Below are 23,087 nucleotides of genomic sequence, written 5' to 3'. Positions count from 1 at the left end.
ATATATCTTTTCATAGAGAGATCTGGGGTTTGGGGTATATCAGTGTCAGAGCTCAGTAAACCTCACATGAACAAAGATCTGGGTTTGAACCCCACTACTGCAAAAGACAAACAAGTATAAAATGAAAACATAAAAGCAGTTACATCTATGTATATATGATCTATTGTTTGTGTTTTCCAGAATTTGAACAAGAAAGCAATATATCTTTTCATAGAGAGATCTGGGGTTTGGGGTATATCAGTGTCAGAGCTCAGTAAACCTCACATGAACAAAGATCTGGGTTTGAACCCCACTACTGCAAAAGACAAACAAGTATAAAATGAAAACATAAAAGCAGTTACATCTATGTATATATGATCTATTGTTTGTGTTTTCCAGAATTTGAACAAGCAAGCATATGATTTGGCAAAGGCTTTGCTGAAAAGGACTGCTCAAGCTATTGAGCCATATATTACCAATGTAAGTACTGCAGTTGGGTTTTAAAAGGATTAAGACAAAAAGTTAATGACTGACGGACGCAAAGTTTCAGCAAGTAGTGTACACTAATATTTTTGTCGTCCAACCATGAAGTAATTTATTTCCTTTCTCCTTCAAATTATTTTTGATTAGTATTTTCAGGAAGGCTAGCTCTCTCCCACTTTTTTATTTTTTTTTGGTTTTGAGACAGGTCCCCGTGCAGCCCCAGCTGTCCTGGAACTCACTATGTAGACCAGGCTGGCCTTGAACTCACAGAAATCCACCAGCTTCTGCCTCTCAAGTGCTGGGATTAAAGGCATGCGCCACCATGCCCAGCTGTTCTCTCCCACTTTTAAACAAAAGTAGGAATTTATTTGCATTTATTAATTTCTTTCACGTCCCCAGAAACAGCACCTTTATTTTGGTTAGCAAGGTATATAATGTTTCTAATGTTAGAAATAGAGCTAAAGGTAATAAGATAAAACATGGAAGTTTCTGTTGTTCAGAGAAGTCGCTTACAGCTTTTTGGAGATTAAATTAATTTGTAAGAAGATAGGAACCAATATCGAGACCTAGAAGTTGAAGGCAAGTATGACAGCAGTAGCAATTTGGTAAAAGTTGCCTATATGTTGTTATCTCAGAGAGAGTCCTATATATATATACATACACACACACACACACACATACACACACACACACATATAAAAGGTATATACATATACCTTTTATAAGAAAGAGGGAGATTGCAATGAACCTTTTTAAGTATCATTCCAACTTTGGCTACTTAGAAGTGAACATCTTATCTTGTATGTATTTGGAAGAAATCATTTCTAGCCACTAACATCATTGAGAGAGGCTTATAGTAAGTTTGTTTTTTTTTTCTCTTTTTGAGAATAAATTTTATTTTCTCTTGAGTTGTATCACTGCAAGTGTACCATCCATATCATATTGTACGTGAATGGTACCTCTTGGAACCCAAGTCTAGAACTCAAGTGTTAATGATAGCCCTAGGATTCTATCATGGTACTTGCCTTCTCCTTTCACCCACCTCTAAACACCTAGAAGGATGTAAATCTGCCTGCTTGAGAAAAGTAATAGTCTTTTCTAAATGTGTATTTAATTCTTCTGGTTTATTGAAGGAGAATTTTTTTCTAGTATATAAAAATTTAAAGTCAGGTTCTAAAAAAATATACTCTGAAAAATAACACACATTATAAAATAGAACCTGGGTAAATCCCAGCTTTTGTTTCTGATTTCAGAGTATTCTAAATCATCTATGTGATGGTTTAGAAAAGCCAAATTTATAGACATTATTTTGGAAGTGAACTTTAAAAACCTATGGGATCAAATTCTGTAATGTATCTTTGTAGCTCCAGGATTGGCACGAAATTCCAAAATGGTTTCTGCAGTCCTAGGAGTATTGGGTATTACTTGACATTAACTGGTTGAATTTAGGTTTTCTTTATTGACTTAATGACACTCAAAGGCTGGATGTGGTGGCGTATGCTTTTAGTCCCAGCACTTGGAAGGCAGAGGCAGGTGGATTTCTGTGAGTTCAACGCCAGCTTGGTCTACATAGTGAGTTCCGGACCAGCTGGGGCTACAGGGAGACCCTATCTCAAAAAAGACCCCCCCCCCCAAAAAAAAAGACACTCGAAATATGCAGACTCAGACTTAGGATTTCTAATTATCTTTGCCTTGCTTCTTAGTCCTTCTGAATGAAGATTTCCACTTAGTAGAGCATATTGGGTGAATTCTGCCTTGAGGGAGGGTGTCATTTATTTAAGCTGATACTGCCAAATTAATCAGATGTATTTTAGGAGAATATTTACCTTATTTTGATGCCTTCTGGAGAAAATTAAGAAAATAACAACAGAAAAGCCCCACAATGTACCATGTTGATACCTTTTCTAATGAGGAAAACAAATATTTGATTGAGGTAATTAAAGAAAGAAAAGTAAATGATATTTATTGGAACTACATAGTTTAGGTTCAGTATACTGTTCTCTGTATTTGCCAGTGTTTGAAAAGTTAATGAAATGTAAGGAAAGAAGAAAGGCCTAAACAAATACTGAGCAATCACAGATAAATCCATATAAAAGCATTTCCTTATTACTTCTGTTATGTTAATTTCCTGCTGTCCTTGTCTATTACATAAATGATTCTCCTCACACTCTTTAGAATTTGAAGGGCTGGCAAAGGGCAGCAGGCTAGTAAACTGGTCCAAGCATACTTTTAGTTATGTACTTACTTCTGATACCTTGTCCTTTGTTTCCTTTTAAATTTTTAAATGCCTTTCCATTTATTTAGTTCTCATTCTCTCTCCCCCCACCCCATGTGGATGTGGGTGAACTCCTGTGTACACATGTGGAGGAGACCAGAGATCAACATTGGGTGTCATCTTCTACTGTTCTCCACTTTTATTTATTTAAAAGCAGAGTTTCTCATAAAACCTGGAATGTGGCAATCTGGTTAAATTGGCTGGCCAGCAAGCCTCTAGGATGCTCCTGCTTCCCAGCACTGGGATTCTAGGCACATGCCACTGCTGGCTTTTTATGTGGGTGCTAGGGATCTGACCTCAGGTTCTTATGTTTGCATAAAAAGTACTTTACCAACTGAACTATCACTTCAGCCTTTGTACTGTTTTATGTTTTATTCATTGCTTTATTTGAGGGTTAGCAATGAAGTCATTGTGAGTTTTTTTTTTTCTTTTTACGTCCCTTATAAGTCTTATTTTTTCACTTCTTTTTTTTTTTTTTTTGGTCTTTTTGAGACAGGGTCTCTTTGTAGCCCAAGCTGTCCTGGAACTCACTATGTAGATCAGGGTGGCCTTGAACTCACAGAGATCCAACTGAGTGTTGGGATTAAAGGTGTGCACCACCACACCCGGCTCCACTTCAGTTTTGTGTACTTCCATGTAAAAATCACTTTCTCATGAACTTAATAGCTGTAGTATAAAATGGTAGAAATCATTCTTTTTAGACTTTAATTGATAAAGTGGTAGCTGTTCATTTATCTTCCTCATTTAGAATTAACAATTTTGGAATAAGGTACTGAGGTAATAATGATCCCATTTGTCTCCCTTATACAAATTGCTTTTTCCTTCATGCATGCTAACACATTCAAGTTTAGTCTTTATGTGTAATTCCTAAATATTTAAGACTTAAGAAATCAGTGTCTTATAGTCATGTTTATTTTCGTATTGTGTTGGGTTCTCACCATATTGTTCAGGCAGAACACAAATTTGTGTCTCAGGTACTCTTCCTGCCTCAGCCTCCTGAGTAGATGAGAGTATAGGTAGGTATCTCCCACAGTGCCCTGCAAATTATTTCTTTTAAAAATAGTTGGAGAGATGGCTCAGTGGTTAAGAACACTGGTTGTTCTTGCAGAATACCCGGGTTTGAATCCCAGCACCCACATGGCAGCTAACAACTATCCTAACTCCAGTCCCAGGGGATCTGACAGCCTCTTCTGACCTCTGCTGGGCATTGCACAACACGGGTGTACTTACCTACATGCAGGCAATACATGCATACACATAAACACAAACAAACAAACAAACAAAACCTAGAGAGAGAGAGTGTGTATGTGTGTGTGTGAGAGAGAGAGAGAGAGAGAGAGAGAGAGAGAGCAAGAGAGAGAGAGAGGGGAGAGAAAGAGAGACTTTACTAGAATTGACTCATAGTATAGAGGTTGATGAAGGCAAGCTGGAGAACCAGAGAAACAATGGTTTAACTCTCAGCCCAAATCTAAAGGCCTGAGAACCCAGATGGGATTGTCCTAGTGCAAATCTTCATATCCAAAATCTGGAGAACTCAAGAGTTCTGATGTTCAAGGGCAGGAGAGGAAGGGCTCCTCATCTCCAGATAGAAGAGAGGAACCCACCCTTTCTCTGCCTTTGGATGGTGCTTACCTACATTGAGGCAATGTTCCTCCACTAAACTGTGGATTCTTAGTTTTCTTTGAAAAGTTCTTTGAAGATAAACCCAGAAATGATGTTTGACCAGCAGTCCACTCAGGATGACACCAAAATCCCATAGTCAGAATATAGTGAGTATTATAGTAGAGGTACAAAATATTTAGAAGGTAAGGGCATTTGTTGATGTTGTAATTGGTGAATCGGTACAAATTACAGCATTGTGTGCAAAATGAATTCCATGTTTTATTACATAGACTGCAGTGATTTCCCACATAGGAAATGTTTCAGTATGCGTTGTTTGACTTTGTATACAGTAATAACAAATTGAATTGAATAATCAGACTTTAGACACTTTGTCTATGGTGTTTCTATTAATGAAAAATTTTCTCCTTCAAAGTTTTTTAATCAGGTTCTGATGCTTGGGAAAACATCTATCAGCGATTTGTCCGAGCATGTGTTTGATTTAATTTTGGAACTCTACAATATTGATAGCCATTTGCTGCTTTCTGTTTTACCCCAGCTTGAGTTTAAATTAAAGGTAACTATTATAAAAATATGATTTTGTCAACCAGGTTAGCATAAACCATTATTTGTTGCTTTTAAATTCTTATGATCATTTTACTGAATGCAACAGATGAGAAAGTATTATTTATTCATGTCTTTGTGCTTTACCTATCAATATATCTCCAATACTTGTCATGATGTCTAGTAACTCGTACTTAATAAATGATTATCAGGATGACATGAGTCTCCATTTTTTCTAGTTTGAGGGTTAGGCTAATTTTTGAGCAATACATTTACCTTCCTCATATTTTCAAGACACTGTTTATAGGAGGACGCTTGACCTCTTGATGAGGCCATAAAGAGAGCTTAGAATTCATTATCTATGCTGTGATATATTTTATTCATGTTATCATATAGTTGCCTGTGTTGACAAGTTTCCTTACTTTCTGTAGTGAAAATCTGTGACATATATGGTAGCATATCACTATTGTCTTGACATTAAATGATGCTATAAAACTTAGTTTCACTTGAAAAACTGGGGAATATAATATCTCCTTCAAATCATTACAAGAAGATAAAATACAGCTAGTTATAATTATTAGTCCTTGATGGAGCCCACTATATTACCCAGAAAAGTGGTTAGATGATTTTCATGCAGTATTTTCTAATTTCTAAAACTTTTGATTTGTTGCTTTCAAAGCAGAAACCCCCACAAAAATCTAAGAAGTATCGGTAGTAAGGACACTTTTGTTTTAGAATTTATTCTTGTTTTAGTATTGAGTATATTTTGGGTATATTTCTTAAGTGAGCCATTTTATTAGCTGGCCTTCCTACCCCTTTTTAGTAATTTCGTGAGGCAAAATAGTCACATTTCTAATTATTTGTTGGTTTATCTGACTTTCCCTAGTAAAAGTAAATGCTATGTGCATTTTCCTATACATTATGAAAATCATAAAAATAAGGGAACTATCACCCCTGCTTTCAGCCAACTTAACATCTAGTATGGGAGGAAGAGGCCATATACTATAACTGTTATAAGAGTACAAACAGCATGAAGTTGAAGCAAAGGAAACAGCACACAGAAGCATATCGAGGCAGAAAGGTGCTGACTGAATTCCTGAAATATGTAATTATAGTTTGGAAGGTAGCATAAAGTTTAATCACTCCTGACTCTAACCAGAATCTTCATTCATGGAGCAAATAAACAAGTAGGTTTTCAGCCGTTAGCCAGAACAGGTGAATCAGAATTTATGAGAGTAAAGTCCAAAGAGGAGGTTGTCTTTGAAGCTTTAAAGTATGATTCTAATGCGTAGCCAAAGCTGAAGAGTCTTTAAGTAGGAGAATAAAGAGAAGAGTTAGATTATTGAGCTCTTGAGTGCTAGACTGAGGCACTGTCTTAAACCTTAAGGAAATATCTATGTTGTCACATCAATAGTGCTTTGAATTTGGTGCTTTTTGATAGGCCTGATTGTCACACTTTAAATACAGCATTTGACTTGATCATTCACCTAACCATTATATCATTTGTTGGTGCTGCCGAAATCAGTAGTAAAACTGTATTTTCATCTTAGTGTGCTTGTAATACAATATATAAAACAGAAATGTAATTGCTGCATGTTCAAGACTCCATCATTTTGCAGTTGAATCTCCTTTAGGAATCTTGTATTTATACATTAGCTGATTCCTACTGGGGACTTCAGTGCACGCATATTTCTATATGGAGCTAATTTACGAACACAGAATTCTATTTATTGTAGACTTGGTCTCTCTCAGTGTCTATTCTTAAAAGGCATATTTTTCAAGAGTCCTTAGTAGCCCTTTTAATTTACTCTAGAAATTAATCTGAGTTGTAGGAGAAGCCTTTGTCATTGAATAGGAGCCATGAAACATTTTCACTTAATAGTACTGCACTGCTTTAATGTAATTTGTGAAAAATTTAGTGAGCATTTTTATGTAGTTTGGAATTCTTAGGTGGTTTTCTGTGAATTAGAGAATACAGGAAATTATAAGACTGTTATAGTCTGAATTTCTACTTCATAGTTTTAAAAGTAGTTGTGTTTTGTTTTAGAGCAATGATAATGAGGAACGCCTCCAAGTTGTTAAACTACTTGCAAAAATGTTTGGGGCAAAGGATTCAGAATTGGCCTCTCAAAACAAACCACTCTGGCAGTGCTACTTGGGCAGGTACATGATTTTGATTTTCTGTTTGTAAGTAATATGTGTTCATATCTGTTTATATTGCTTTTTAAAACTGCTGTGTTCTCTGAAATCATAAGAAAGAAAGGTTTGGGGGCTGGGGTTGTACCTCAGTTGATAGAGTGCTTACCTAATATGCACAAGACCCTGGGCTTGATCCTCAGCATGACAAAAACTAGATGTGGTGGTACATACCTGTAATTCCAACACTTGGGAGGTGGAGGGAGGGGGATCAGAAGTTTAAGGCCAGCCTGGTCTACTCGAGAACCTATCTCAATAAACAAAACAACTAACAACAATAAAAAAAGAAAAGATAAAGCAAGAAGGGTTTTGCATATTGTTATTTTGAATGTTGATAATAATTGGCTGTATTTAAATTTTCCTTTTATCTTTTCATCTTAATTTTGTCCCGATTTTTAAAAAATGGTACATAAAGCTATCTCAGTTTTTGTTACAACTGTGGAATGAAAATAATTTCAAAGCAGTGATTAATTCTCACTGACAATATCTCTTGAAGAGATATAGCCCCTCCACAGAAAGTTAAATTTAATTAAATTATTTGGAGATACTCAGTAAATAAGGAAACTAACAAAATTAATAAACAAATGACTATGTGTACCTCCCCTACCCTCTTCTATTCTTCCCTCCCTTCTTCCTCAGAGTCTTTGTGATTCTTCCGCCTTAGCCTTTCCTCTTAACCCCTATGCTGGGGTTACAGGCATGTGCCAACAAAGCCTAGCCTCTGTATTTATTAAAGGAAATGATGGCCTAGGCTCTTTATGTGCTTTTTTAGTGGTTCACAAAGCTTCTGAAAGTCATAAACTAGTTGTAAATTTGAGTGTTTTTATCACTTCTCATGGGATAATTTCATTACTTTTGCTGGAAGATTGACCTTGAAAATATTAAAAGCACTATACATATTCTAGCTTAAACCTACTTTTATCCTGATAAAGGGGGATTTTATTTCCTTAAATCATTATCACAAGTAAAGCAGTTAAGTTGTCGAAAAACAAATAGGAGTTAAGACTTTGATTCTATTTGCTCTAGGTTTAAATATTTGCATTCCTATACCGGGTGTGGTGGCGCATGCCTTTAATCCCAGCACTGTGAGGCAGAGGCAGGCAGAGGCAGGCAGAGGCAGGTGGATCTCTGTGAGTTCAGGGCCAGCCTGGTCTACATAGTGAGTTCCAGGACAGCTGGAGCTACAGGGAGATCCTGTCTCAAAAAGACCAAAAAAAAAAAAAAAATTGCATTGTTATTACTACTTTTCAGTTTGTTAATTGTCAGTCGTTAATAATAAATCTCATTTTTGCTTGATTGTTTTCCTTCTCTTCTGCCCCTCCCCCAATTAAACAATAAAATCTCCCATTAAAGAAATACAATATTTTGGGACTGGAGAGATGGCTCAGTGATTAAGTGCACTGACTACTCTTACAGAGGACCCAGGTTCAATTCCCAGCACCCACATGGCGGCTACGAATTGTCTTTAACTCCCAGTTCCAGGAGAATCCAACGCCCTCTTCTGATCTCTGTGGCATTGCATGACATGGGTGCACTCACATACATGCAGGCAATACACTCATACACATAAAATAAAAATAATAAAATATATTCAAGAAATACAATGTTTTAAAAAAATGTTTTGTTTTTATTTATTCTGATTATAAGCTACATGCTTGGGGCTGGAGAGATAACTTGGTGGTTGAACTGTGTATTGCTCTGGCAAAGGACCCAGGTTCAGTTCCCAGCACCCATGTCAGGTAGCTTGCAATCATCTGTAACTCCTGTTCCAGGGATCTAGAGCCTTCTTCTGGCCTCCACAAGTACTGCACTCATGCACACACACACACACACACACACACACACACACACACACAAAATGGTACTGTAGTCCTTCATCAGCAAGAACATGATACCTAAATCTCTCAACTGAAGTTCAAAGTCTACATATATTATTTCATCACAGATTGGTGGCCCTAGTACTTGGGAGGCAGAGGCAAAAAGACCAAAAAACAAACAAACAAAACCATGATGAAGTGTTATTGTTAAAACAGTTCTTAAGGGGCCCATAGATGAGATTTTTGCTTTTTTGGAGGTGGTACTTAATAGAGCAAATGCTTTTTCCTAATAAGCAACATTTTGAATAATGTGCTGATTTTGAAGACATTTTTCTTCTTTAAATAAATTTTGTTTCTTATGGTGTTGAATAATATAAATACTTGAAAACTTTTTGTCTTTTTGAAACAGGGTCTCCCTGTAGCCCCATCTGTCCTGGAACTCACTATGTAGACCAGGCTGGCCTCAAACTCACAGAGCTCCGCCTGCCTCTGCCTCCCAAGTACTGGGACTACACGCATGCGCCACCACGCCTGGCTTTAATACTTGAAAGCCTTTTGATTTTATAGAATTAAGGCATGAATTTACTGACTGTAAAACCTTGGCTTTAATGTTATTGACTCATAAAGAAAAATTTAAACTCATTATTTTTCAATCTGTGATGAAATAATATATGTAGACTTTGAACTTCAGTTGAGAGATTTAGGTATCATGTTCTTGCTGATGAAGGACTACAGTACCATCAATGAAATGGTCTTGTTAAGAAATTTGAATCCAAGGGCTAGAGAAGATAGCTCAGTGGTTAAGACCACTGTCTGCACTTGCAGGAGACCCAGATTTGAATCCCAGCCCTCACATGGAAGCTAAAAACTGTAGCTCTAGTTCCAGGGGGTCGTACACCCTCTTCTGACCTCTGTGGGCACTGCACAACATGGGTGCTTTTACTACACTCATTCACATAAAATGAAAATAAGAAATAAAATACAGCTGGGCATGGTGGTGCACGCCTTTAGTCCCAGCACTTGGGAGGCAGAGGTAGGCGGATCTCTGAGTTCAAGGCCAGCCTGGTCTACATAGTGAGTTCCAGGAAAGCTGAGGCTACAGGACCTGTTTCAAAAAGAACAACAACAAAAAGAAATATATAAAAACAATTGAATCCTAATACAATCATGTCTTTAACTCTGACTACTAATTTCTAAGTGGAGTAAGAGGAGCTCTTTTTTAATTTTAATTTTATGTGTATGAGTGTATTGCCTGCATGTGTGTAATTCTTGTCATGCAATGCCCATGGAGGTCAGAGGAGGGTGGTGGATCCCCTGGAACTGGAGTTACAGACAGTTGTTAGCCACCATGTGCGTGCTGGGAACTGAACTCAGGTCCTCTGCAAGAGCAGCCAGTGCTTTTAACTACTGAGCCATTTCTCTAGCCTGCAAGAGGAGCTCGTAATTGACACCAGAATAATAAAATTAGAAAAATCTAAATCGGGCCTGGAGAGATGGCTCAGCAGTTAAGAACACTGGTTGTTCTTGCTTAAGACCCGAGTTCAAATCCCAGCACCCACATGGCAGGTAACAACTGTCTGTAACTCCAGTCCCAGAGGATCTGACAGCCTCTTCTGACCTCTGCAGGCATTACAGGACACTGGTGCACTTACCTACATGCAGGCAATACACACATACACATAAAAATGATAAATAAAATTTTTTAAAAAGTTAAAAAAAGGAAAAATCTAAATAGGAAAACACTATATAAATGCTTGCACACATATACAACACACCAGTTGTGCCCAATAACTGTAAGAAATGATGAATTAAAAATAAAAGATTAAAAAAGATTTAAATGGCTTATTGAGTAAAGAGATTTTTATAGATACATAAATTTTATAGATAGTATAAAATTGGCCCTGGTGGCCGTAGAAATGTAATAAATCTGAATGTTAATTAGATAAGGGCAGTTTTTTGGGTATAGTTTAAAATTGTGGGATATAAAGTAACACAGGGTTTAATGTTTAGTGTAAGGTCTGCCATACTTTAGTGAATGTCCTATAATTAAAAAAACAGGCCCGGCGTGGTGGCGCACGCCTTTAATCCCAGCACTTGGGAGGCAGAGGCAGGTGGATCTCTGTGAGTTTGAGGCAAGCCTGGTCTACATAGTGAGTTCCAGGTCAGCTGGGGCTACAGGGAGACCAAAAAGACCCCCCCCCCAAAAGAATACTTTAAGGAAATACTTTTTCTCAGACATGGTATAAGATTTGTATGTTTCTCTGAAATATATGTGGTTATCACAACATAAATACTTATTGAACAGATACATTTGAAAATATAAAATTCATAGGGACAGTTTGTCATTGTAAGTAGAATTAAAAAAAACAAAAAAAAAACAAAAAAACAAGAGCAAAACAGACTCCTCAAGACTTCATAGTTCTCACAGGAAATTGCCCTAGCTTGTATATAGAGTAATATGCCAAAAAACTTGGCTAAAATGGTCTGGTTCCATTTGAATTTTCTTTCTTTTGTGGGGGAACTGGGGTGGGAACTAACCCCCTGTGTGTATTCGTGTGTGTGTGTGTGTGTGTGTACAGATGACTGTGTGTGCAGGTGCGTGTGTATATGTTTGTATATGTGAAAGCCAGAGGTCAACCTTGGGTGTTATTCGTCAGAAGCCACTTGAGATAGGGCTTGTCACTGGTACCTATGGCCTGCTGATTTGGCTAGACTGGCTGAGTAGCCAGCTTCAAGGATTCTTCTGTCTCTACATCCCTAGCTGCGGGATTATAAGGCTGTGCCAACATACCCATCTTTTTTATGTGGGTACTAGGAATCAAACTCAAGTTTTTTACCAAGCACTTTACCAACTGAAATATCTCCCCAGTCCCTTTGGATTATTGTGTAGTAAGAATAAATACTAATTTATTATAGATGAAACATGTCTATTTTGGTTGTTTTAATGACCTTGTTTCTTTATATTTTATCAGGTTTAATGATATCCACGTACCAATCCGCCTGGAATGTGTGAAATTTGCTAGCCATTGTCTCATGAACCACCCTGATTTAGCAAAGGATTTAACAGGTATTATATACATGTAACAGCAGATATTCCTAGATGCTAGGTATGAAAAAAAACCTCACTTTGGATGTTTTATTATGAGTGTTCTCTTGTTTCATCATCTTGAAACTTGCTAAAGTTAAGATTTTTACACTATAGTTTCTGTGCACACTATATATAAATAATATTTTCAGTGAACTCTGTTAGATTCTTAGTTTAAGGACAATTTTGAACATTTTAGCATTTTTATTTGACTAGCTCTTGGCTCTGAATAGATTTTATTTTTTAAAAAATATTTTATTATTTTTATTTTATATTGCCTACATGTATGTAAGTGCACCCATGTTGTGCAATGCCCACAGAGGTCAGAAGAGGGTGTTGGATCTCCTGGAACTAGAGTTATGGACTATTGTTAGCCACCATGTGGGTACTGGGAATTGAACTCCAGTCCTCTGCAAGAGCAACCAGTGCTCTTAACCGTTAAGCCATCTCTCCAGCCCTGACTTGTAATAGATTTGTTTGTTTGTTTTAAAAATATTTTTATTTATTATTTTATGTGTATGAGTGTATTGCCTGCATATGTATAAGTGCACCTGTGTCATACAATGCCCGTGGAGGTCAGAAGAAGGTGCCAAATCCCCTGGAAATGGAGTAACAGATGGTTGTTAACCACCATGTGGGTACTGGGAATTGAACCTGGGTCCTCTTCAAGAGCAGTCAGTGCTCTTAACCACTGAGCCATCTCTCCAACACCAGTTTGTTTGTTTTTTTTATTTTTTATATTTTTGCAACTCAATAGATTTTAATACTAATGTTCTCTAATATCTTACAAACTGACAGAAAGTCATTTAACTGTAGACTAATTTAACTAGAATTAATGACGAGAACTTAAAATCTGTATAAGCATAAATGATATTTCACAACTTTGAATTTTTGAAGTAATAAGAATATATCTTTAATTTTTGAATTATGAAATAGTTCATAAAAATGAAGATTAATAAAATAGCCATTTGTGTTCCACACAATTGTTAGTAGGTTAAAAAAGAAAAGAAATGATGAGTACGGCCAAAATGCTCCCTTGCAAACTCTTGTCTTTATATCTTGTGCAGAGGACAATTACTTACTGAATTTGATTTGCATTGTGCTGATGATTCCATAGTTATACTGTGTTTGTATCTTTTCCCAGTTGATTGTAGTGCTGTCATGTGTTCAGCTTTTCTTTTTCTTTTTTTAATTTGTTTTTATTGAATTTTTGTATATACAGAATATTTCAATCTTAATCATCTTAATACCCCCATCCCCACCGGCACCCTTCCATAGTTCCCCCACTGGAACCCATATGCTCTGTCATCTGTGTTAAGACCCAGTGTGTCAAGTAGTGGCCCCAGACGTTCCCAAGTGTAAGCCCATTCACTGAGGTCGTGTCAGCCTATCTAGAGTCTCTGGTTTTAGGAAGATCAGCTCTTCCTCACTTAGCAGTAGTCAGTTGCCAGTGTTTCTTCAGGTACAATTGGGGTTTGTTGTTCATTTCCCCAGTTCTATGCTGGTTTTTTGTTTGCCTGAGTTTGCATGGAACTTGTGTATGCTGGCACCATTGCCATAGAATCATGTGAGAAGGGTCCCAGCAGCTTGTAGGGACTCTGTTTTTCCATATGGTCATGCACCTCCTCTCTAGCTCTTAACAGTCTTTCCATCCCTTCTTCCTGTATGGTCCCTCGCCCCTGGGTGGGGTGCAATTTATTATAGGAGTCCTGTCAAAAGATCAGCAATATGCAGACTCTTAATCTCTTAAGTTTTGGCCATTTGTAACCTTTTGTATTCCTGGCCGTCTGTGGCATGAGGGATCTTCATTAATGAGAATTGAGCGATTCATTAGTGTCATCTTCATTACCCCTGTTCTATGTTCTTTTCAACTTAGGTGTAAAGGGTGCATTGTAGATGTGTCGCTTAATCCTGGGCAATTCATAGACAATATCTGTAGTGTGACCAGTTGTGGTATTTGGTAATAGTTTTCGACTGGTAAAAAAAAAATAAGGTTCTTTGATGAGTAGTGACTGGGATATTTGTCTATAAATATAAGGATACATATTTTGTACATAGCAAGAAATTACATTAGTGTAGGGAATGTGACAGTCTTGGGTTTTCTCTAAGATCTATGACCTCTCCAGCCATGTGTATTTGGTTATGTTTACAGTACTACACTCCCATTGAGTGAGCTTTTAGTCCAATTAGGTAGCTGTTGATTGCCCCCAAGATAAAAGTGCCACTACTGCACGAGTGTCGTATGCTGTGCTGGCCATTGATGTGGTTATTTGGTCTTGAAGCTGGTATTGGACCATCGATTGATGTTTTCCCTTGCTACCTTCATAGCATTTTATTAACATATTGTGTGAATTTGTTGGAATTGAGCTTGCTTCTATCTTTGTTATATGCTTTTATTTTCTCATTGTCCATTTCCCTCTTTGCGTCTTATGAATTTTCTTTGTTCTCATTTTTCCTTTTCTGATCACTTTCACTTTTGGATTTTTCAGTGATTTATGTAATTCCCAATTTGTAGTGTTCATTTCATACTTGTGTTTCTTTTTTTCTTTTTTTTTTCGGTCTTTTTGAGACAGAGTCTCCCTGTAGCCCCAGCTGGCCTGGAACTCCCTGTGTACACCAGGCTGGTCTTGAACTCACAGAGGTTCACCTGCCTCTGCCTCCCGAGTGCTGGCATTAAAGGCACGTGACACCATGCCTGGCTTACTATTGTTTCTTAAATGGTCACTTCTAGGTTACTCTTGATAAAGAAAGCCGTAAATTATATCCATTTGTAATATTTTAAAAGTAGCTTGTCATAGTAATGCTTCCAAGTGCATTGGATTACAATCAATGAGATATAAAACAATACTTTTTTAGTTGTTTTTGTTTTTAAGCCAGTTTCATCTCTGTCTGTGGAGATATTTCACTTGGAGCCTCGTGTATTCCGACTCACATCTAAACTGCTTCTCTGTAGCTTGTATACAGTGTTGATTCTTGAACCATAAAATTTTCCTCTGTGTTTTGCTTTCCCATCACCTTTTGCACACTTGTGTGTTTCCTCTTCTTTTCCTGCTCTCCCTTGCTTCCCTTTCTTTTTGGATTTTCTTTTGGAGAGGGAGGTTATCATATCCTTTTCTTGTGTTATTAATGTGGTATTTTCTCTATCAATAGTAATTTGGTGTTCTCTTCCTTTAAAATGTTAATATGACTTGCTTTTTTAAACTTGTTATTTACTTTTGTGTTTATTAATTTTTTTTAAATTTATTTTTATTTTATGTGTATTAGTGTTTTGCCTGCATGTATGTAAGTGCACCCATGTCATGCATTGGCCTCAGAGGTCAGAAGAGGGTGTTGGATTCTCTGGAACTGGAGCTACAGACAGTTGTTAGTCACCATGTGGGTGCTAGGAGCTGAACCTGGATCCTCTGCAGGAGCAGCCAGTGCTCTTAACCACTGAACCATGTCTTAAGCCCCTTATGTTTATTTCTTTACATTAGAACCTTTCCTCAGAAGGCTTGGTAATCCATAGCTATGGGTGCATGGCTAAATGTGTGTGCATGCAAACACATGCACTCAAGCACTAAATAAACCATTTATAAAGTTCTAAGTGTAAGAATGAGACTGTAAATTCTAAACCTAACTTTATGGTGATGAGTTGTATGGAAATCCTTAATTGGGGCATTTCTGCTTCTCTAATCAGACTTCCCAGAACAATATCCTTGTCATTTTTCTTGTCAGCCACTATCTCAGCTTTAGTCTTTCAGTAACCATGTTCAGTTTCACTAATTATAATATAGAAGCTCTAATACTCTCAGTCATTTGCCAAAAGCATCACCTGAGTTGAATATTCTCTTAATTTATCTGAAAAACAATGACAAGCTAAATAGTAACATTTTCATGTGTATGATTAGCTTAATTAATGAGTTAGAAACAACCTAGTCAACTTCCCTGCCCAGGAAGTGAAGCAGAATTTTACTTTTCAATTGTGGATGACTCTTAACATTTTGACTGAAGAACCAGCCTCATCTCCTCTCTTTCTTTCTCTTCCTCTTACTTTTCTTGAACTACTTTTTAAGATTTTGCTTTTGCTCTATTTGTTTGTAAAGGTCTTATCCAATCTTTTAAAGCATTATAATTATTGACATTTCCATTTTAATCAGAAAATCTTACCTTTCAGAATATCTTAAAGTGAGATCACATGACCCTGAGGAAGCTATTAGACATGATGTTATTGTGTCTATAGTCACAGCTGCTAAAAAGGATATTCTTCTTGTCAATGATCACTTACTTAATTTTGTGAGAGAGAGAACATTGGACAAACGGGTAAGTAGGATTAGGTAATTACTAGTAGAGTTTTATTTTTAATACTTGAAGCTTAATAGTATTTCGTTTGAGAATACTGTTTTTTCCTAGTAATTATAGATTGAAAGTATCTAAGCTTGAGCAAAATAGTGTGTAACGTGAAAGGAAACTTAAATAGAATAATTTTTGCTTTATAAAGAAAAGTTTATAAAGTGAATGGAAATGAAAGCCTAAAAGACTATAGTCCATCGTGGCCATGGGAATGTGATGTGGTTGGTTGCATTGCAAACACATTCAAAACTCAGAGAGAGATAAATTCTGGTGCTGAGCTAGTGTGTCCTGTGCGCCCCCCCACCCCCTTTTAAAATTCAGTCAAAGACCAGTCTATGGACTGGTTCTCCCCACACTAAGAGTGGATTATCCCTCCTCAGTAGAACTTGTCTAGAAATGCTGTCTTAGACACTCCAGTTTTTTTCATTGGTGATTCTAAATCTAGTCAGGTTGACATTGAAGATTAACTATTACATGGACTCTACTGAATTTATGTAGTAGAGGCATTTCTACATCATAAAGAGAACTCTTTTTGTTTTTAAGTGGAGAGTACGTAAAGAAGCCATGATGGGACTTGCTCAGATTTATAAGAAATACGCTTTACAATCAGCAGCTGGAAAAGATGCTGCAAAACAGATATCATGGATCAAGGACAAATTGCTGCATATATATTATCAAAATAGTATTGATGATCGGTAAGTTAAAGACACTATAGTTTTTTTTTTAATTTGAGTCTTAGATAAAAGTTCTTTTTGTGTTTTAATTATAACTTTAACCCCCCCCCCCCTTTTTTTTGTATAGAGGAAATGGAATGAGTAGTCTCCAGCAAAGTCACAAATGTAGCAGTTCTGTATACATAACTTTGGGGGTTGGTAGAAGTTTCTCATTCATTTTCATACACTGTTTTTGAACAGAGTAATATCTAAAAGTTAGGATATATGTGTTGTAATTTAAAGTTTTGTTTTATATTGAAGCATGTTAAAAGGGTCCTTATTAAATTTTTTAAATAAAATTCAGATGAAAATAAATCCTTTTGATGATAGACATTTTAAATTTAAAAAATGCACTCAATGCTAAAAACAGTTTATAAATTTCTGAAAAACATACATAGCCTTAAAGGTAGATAGGTCTCCTATGGGTATAGCCATTTAGTCCTTAGTAGAGCTTGAAATTCTGTTTAGAATCTGATTTGGTAAATTGTTAATGGTATTCAAATGATTATGCCTGTAGCTCACTATTAAGAAAAAAAATGATAGATTATATTACGATTTTATGGTGTGTGGAAAGTTAGTATTTTGGGTTAACATTTAAGGAAGATTATTTTGAGTTGGGGTTTTTAGACTTGAGTATATGGCCCCAGTGCACAAAGATTCCTATTATGATTTACTAGGAGATTTCCTTCCCTAGGCACCTGTGGATGCATGACAGTGACATTGTGTCCTTTGAGTTGTAGAAGAGCTAAGGCAGAGGCAGTAGCAGCTCCTGGCCTTTTTCTTTGTGCTTTTAATTTAAACATAACTTGTTTCATGATGAATCCTATGAATAGTCAAAGGAATCTTAAGAAGTTATTTTGTATCTTTTAGTTTCAAAATTTTAGTATTTGGCTCTTGGAGAAGGAGCTGGTGTAGTTTTCTAACCTTTACTGTATAGATAAGGAAACTGAGTCTTTGATGAACAATTTCCCAAGGTCATGCCTGTTATCTTAGCTGATTGGAAGGTTGTTACAGTTGTATACCTAAGTCCTTCTTTTGAATCTTCTTATATAGACAGAAATCTCGTTTCCATAAAGGAAAGCAAAGAGATTAAAAAAAATTATATATATAGTCTTTCTGAGACTGGGTCTCCTTGTAGCCCCAGCTGAGCTGGCCTGGAACTCATTATGTAGACCATGGTGGCCTCAAACTCACAGAGATCCACCTGCTTCTGCCTTCTGAGTGCTGGGATTAAAGGCATGCGCCACCACGCCCAGCAAAGAATTTTTTAATATGTGATTTTTATATTTTTTGTAATTTAAAATACAAATTTAGTACATTTAAAAAGAGTTAGTATGGGAGTAGAGAGATTGCTTAGTGGTTAAGAGCACTTTCTGCTATTGCAGAGGACCTGGTCCCACATGGCTGCTCTTAACAGTCTTAACATCAGTTCCATGATACCTAACTTCCTCTTCTGGCTTCTGTGGGCACTCCATATACCTGGTGCACTCACATTCATGCAAACAAAACATTCATAGACATAAAATAAGTAAAACTTTTAAAACATGAGTCACTGTGGTACCTTCTCTTTCGTAGGTTACTTGTTGAACGGATTTTTGCTCAGTACATGGTTCCTCATAATTTGGAAACTACAGAACGGATGAAGTGCTTATATTACTTGTATGCCACACTGGACTTAAATGCTGTGAAGTATGTCTCAAATGTTCTTTTTATCTTTTGCAGTATATTGGATATTTTGGAAAAGAAACCACAACTGTTTTAAATGTAAACTTTGTAGTAATGTAAACATTATTTAAAGGTTCAAGACACAATAAATTACTTGACTATTGTTTTTTCTTTTTAGAAAGTTCTGTTGCCAACACTGATTAAGCAATTATAAAAACAGTTAAAAGGTAGATAGAGCTAATTGGCATGAAATCATTAAGGATTTGATTTTTTTTCTCTCTAGATTTTCATGTTGATGACATTTCAAGAAAGGTGATATACCTATTCCCCCAAGTTGTTAAAAAGGTCCATAATATGAAAATACTACCTTCCTACTCTTACACGGTACTGATTTAAATTATTCTGTAGTGCAATAGAGTACAAATTTTTATGTTGTTTAGCCTCACCACATTGTTATAGTTAGCATTAGGACAAGTCACAAATACATTTTTATTACCACGTCTCATTCAAAAAATACCTCTTTGGATGTTTGGGTAGGGAATTGGCATTTTATGTATGGTAGAGATTGCTAATTTAATGGACTCATATTAAGGCTTAAAAATTTTGGAGGCCTGGAAATTTCCTATAGGTCTTAGAAATGTAGACTTAGAATATTCCAGGAAACATAGTTGTAACTAAGGATTAAGTACTCTGAAATTGGAAATCTAAGGATACTTGAAAAATTTAATGGATTTTTGGCTTCATATCCTCTCTGGAAATAATCTTATGTGCAATTGTTAAGTTATTTTATAGAGAATTGTACTTTGTTGATACATGCTATATTTCAGGCACTGGAATATGTACTCCTATGTTTGATTTAACACTGTAGCTGAAAGTTAGTCACAAAAGAGACCTTCTGGTCTACAAAGCTTGACATAGTTACTGTATAACCTTTTACAGGAAAAAAAATGGCTGGCCTCCAATTTATGTGATATTTTAAAAATGTTTTATATAAGATGAACTGAGTTTTACTGAGTTTAACTTGACAGTGTTGCAGTAATAAGAAACCCAGAATTTGAAGTCAGGTCTACTTGATTATAAAACTTAGTTATTATTTTTTTTACTACATACAGGTTAAAAAAACTACTATATTTAATTTTATTAATTACTTACATTATAATTTTTTCTCTGCCATTGGAATGCATTCTCAAATTGTTGGTTTGTCTTAGTTTAATTGGTCATCTTTTTTCTCATGGTATAGTTGATGACCTCTTAGATTGGATGAAATATCGTATATTTATCCCAGTCAGAACACATGTTAATTGGAAATCACATCAAATCTGGCCTTAATCCAAATATCATTTAAGAGTTAAATTGGAATAGAAATGTTTTTAAGCAAAACTCAAGAAGTGACACTCCGAGATCGTGTGTGAAAGAAGCTACTAAAGAATATATATATATCTGTCTGTATGCAGAAAAAGTGGCTAGTATATTAAGAGAAGAGTATGACTGAAAAGAAAAGTGGGTTGGAGCTGGAGAAAGGTTAGCTAAATGACCTAAAGAATTTTTTTTCTTTTTTTAATAAGAAAGACAAATATAGAAGGAAGGAATAGTATGCAAAAAGTAACCAAAATGTCAGTTACTTCTACAAATCTAAATACTCAAGAATTACACAAACAATAAAATTTTCTTTACAAGGGATGGGGCTATGACTTTAGAAGTACATAATTTGTAGGCCGTTACTTAGACCGCATACTCAACCACAGTCATGGAAACTCTTGCAAGTGTTCCTGGAGCCCTCCCTGGGCACACACAGCAGGAAGGTTAGGGTTAGGGACCTTTTTTCACTGCCCATTGTTCTCATTGGTTGGTGACATGCTATTTTTTTTTTTTTAATAACATAAGAAACTAAGTAAGAAATAAACATTAAGTCATTCTATTGTCTTTTTATCAGTAAGCAACAATGCAGAAATGTTGACTAGTTTTAGCACATTCGTCAAGTATGCGTGTAAAAATATTAACAATCACTTCTATAAAAATAAAGCCAGAATATATAGCTTCTAAATTCAAGGAATGAAAAAGAATTGGTGCAATGTTTAATACCAGAAACAGTAATGAAAAGAAGAAAATAGTTGCAAGTGGAAAGATAAATTATAAATATCAGGTTTAACTCTAAACATACTTTTCCCCCCGTTAAACTTGTGTATTTGAATTTGAAAGTAAAGCAGTCATTTACAAGAGATGTACTGAGAAATAATGTCACTAAAAAGTTGAAAGTTAGCTCCTATTTGGACTAGTACAGAAAAGGCTTAAATTCTACAATAATGGTTCATGAATGATATTTAACTGTTTTAAGCTAAACTAAGGTAGGTATCTGTCATTTAAAAATGATTTTACTACTAGACTTGGTGATGCAAACCTTCATTTAAAAGAAAGTTACAGAAGACTACACATAACAATTCTGTTTGCATAGCATTCAAAACAAGCAAAAATAAATTATTAATGGATAAGTACATACATAGAGACATGCATGCATATAAGTATGTTGAAACTTTTTTAATAAGTGAGAGAAATAGACTGTAGCACATCTCTGTCTCTGGAAGGAAGACAAAAGGATAAAAGATTTGGTTGGTATGCTCAAAGACTTCATTTTATCACTGTGCTTTATCACTCATATATGTGATCTTTATTCTTACTAAGAAAAAAATGTAAAGGTTTTTGAGGGAAACACAGATTATGTTAGTTCTAAAAATTTAGCTAATATAGATGATTAGGTAATTTCACAAAGTTGGTGACAGTAAAAGTTACTTTTGGGGAGTTGGGGTTTGAGAGAAGGTCTCATTATGTAGCCCTGGCTGGCCTAAAACTTAGACCAAGCTGGTCTGGAACACAGATATTTGTTTGCCTCTGACTCTTGAGTGCTGGGATTAAAAGCATGCACTACCAGTCCTGGTAACCTTTTTACTGGTTTGTTTTCACGATTCTTCCATAATATTACACAGGGTTGTAGACTATTCTTTTTTTTTTTTTTTTTAAGCTATTTTTTCAATACAACTTTCTTCATACATGTATCTAATGTATTTTGGTCCCTTTTCACCCCTCATTGCCCTCTGTCATCCCCCTTCCACTGAACCCCTTCTTTCCAAGTCTTTTTCCTATTTTAATGTCTTTTGTTTATTTTGCTTTTTTGTGACTCACTGATTTTAAGAGCTTCTTGCATGAGATTGGGTAGAGGGTTATTTACTGGAGCATGGGTAGCTTGTCAGTGGCTATACCACTGAAGAAAATGACTCCTCCCCAAGCAACAATTAACTGGAAATAGATCCTCAGGGAGAGATGGGCCTTCATGAGCCCCCTTCCCCATTCATGATGGAATGTTGAGAAGGCCAATTTGTGGAAATCTTGTGCAGGTAATCATAGCCTCTGTGAGTTTATGAGTGCATCGACCATGCCATGTGCAGAAGACAGCATTTCACAGCACTCTTCCCCATCATCCAGCTTTTCATTCTTTCGGCTCCCTTTTCTGTCATGTTCCCTGAGCCTTGGGGTTGGGAGAAGTGGACAGTTGATATACATGTCCTGGTTAGCACCAAGTATTCTCAGTGGTCACCATTCTCAGTAGACCATTCATTTCACTGTAGTTTTATTCCATTATTTTGATATGTGGAATTTGAGTCAATGGAGAGAATAGACATTGTTATTTCTATTTTACTAATTTAAAATAATATTACCGTAACATTTTATTTTCTTTTACATAACATTTTAAAGCACATTCAAGAATATCTTGTAATTTGTGACTAATAATGGTTTTCAAATTTTGCTGCCTTTTGAAATTACCTTGAGACGTTTAAACAAGACTAAATTGTTGTTGAGCTGGAGAGATGGCTTAACCATTAAAGAGCACTTGCTGCTCTTGTTCAGTTCCCAGGTCCCATGTTGGGTGGCTCACAACCACCTTGTAACTCCATTTTGAGGGGATCTAACAATCTATTCCTGACTCTGGGCACCCACATATGTGTGACATAGGCACAAATATGCACATTTACACAGAGAGTAAATAAAAACTAAAAATAAAATCTTAGAAAATAAAAGAGATAGCCACCAAATCTGTATGCAAGGCATTTTGGTTATTGGGAAATTTTTACAAAGCATTTCAGATTTTGATGGCAGCAGGATTCAGAATCACCATACTAAGACTTTCTTAAGTATGTATATGTTTATAAGCTAGTTTTGAATTGTTTTCCTATGTAGTTATGATAGTTTATACTTAGTGAATGGTTTATGACTTTCTGTATCTTCCTGTATTTTATCATATATCTTAAGTTTTGCTGATATTTTGGATGTATAATTTCATCTTCATTTTCCTGAAGACTGATACTTTTGATAGTTTAAAAAAAATA

General features: G+C 35.9%; 1 protein-coding gene across 8 annotated transcripts in view; it reads left to right on the top strand.

The window, feature by feature from the left end:
* Positions 1-23,087, top strand: part of Pds5b (PDS5 cohesin associated factor B) — a 217,219-nt gene that overhangs the window by 100,420 nt on the left and 93,712 nt on the right. For all 8 annotated transcript variants that reach the window (XM_008825016.3, XM_029559633.1, XM_029559635.1 and 5 more), the window contains 7 exons: positions 379-459; positions 4,773-4,913; positions 6,948-7,063; positions 11,886-11,980; positions 16,155-16,300; positions 16,874-17,025; positions 18,619-18,732. In XM_008825016.3, coding sequence (XP_008823238.1) covers positions 379-459; positions 4,773-4,913; positions 6,948-7,063; positions 11,886-11,980; positions 16,155-16,300; positions 16,874-17,025; positions 18,619-18,732 — 845 coding nt within the window. The remainder of the gene's footprint in view (positions 1-378; positions 460-4,772; positions 4,914-6,947; positions 7,064-11,885; positions 11,981-16,154; positions 16,301-16,873; positions 17,026-18,618; positions 18,733-23,087) is intronic.

Source organism: Nannospalax galili, unplaced genomic scaffold (genome assembly GCF_000622305.1).
Source record: "Nannospalax galili isolate Female #2095 unplaced genomic scaffold, S.galili_v1.0 scaffold768, whole genome shotgun sequence".
Lineage (NCBI taxonomy): Eukaryota > Metazoa > Chordata > Mammalia > Rodentia > Spalacidae > Nannospalax > Nannospalax galili.
This window is presented reverse-complemented; position numbering and strand designations above follow the sequence as displayed.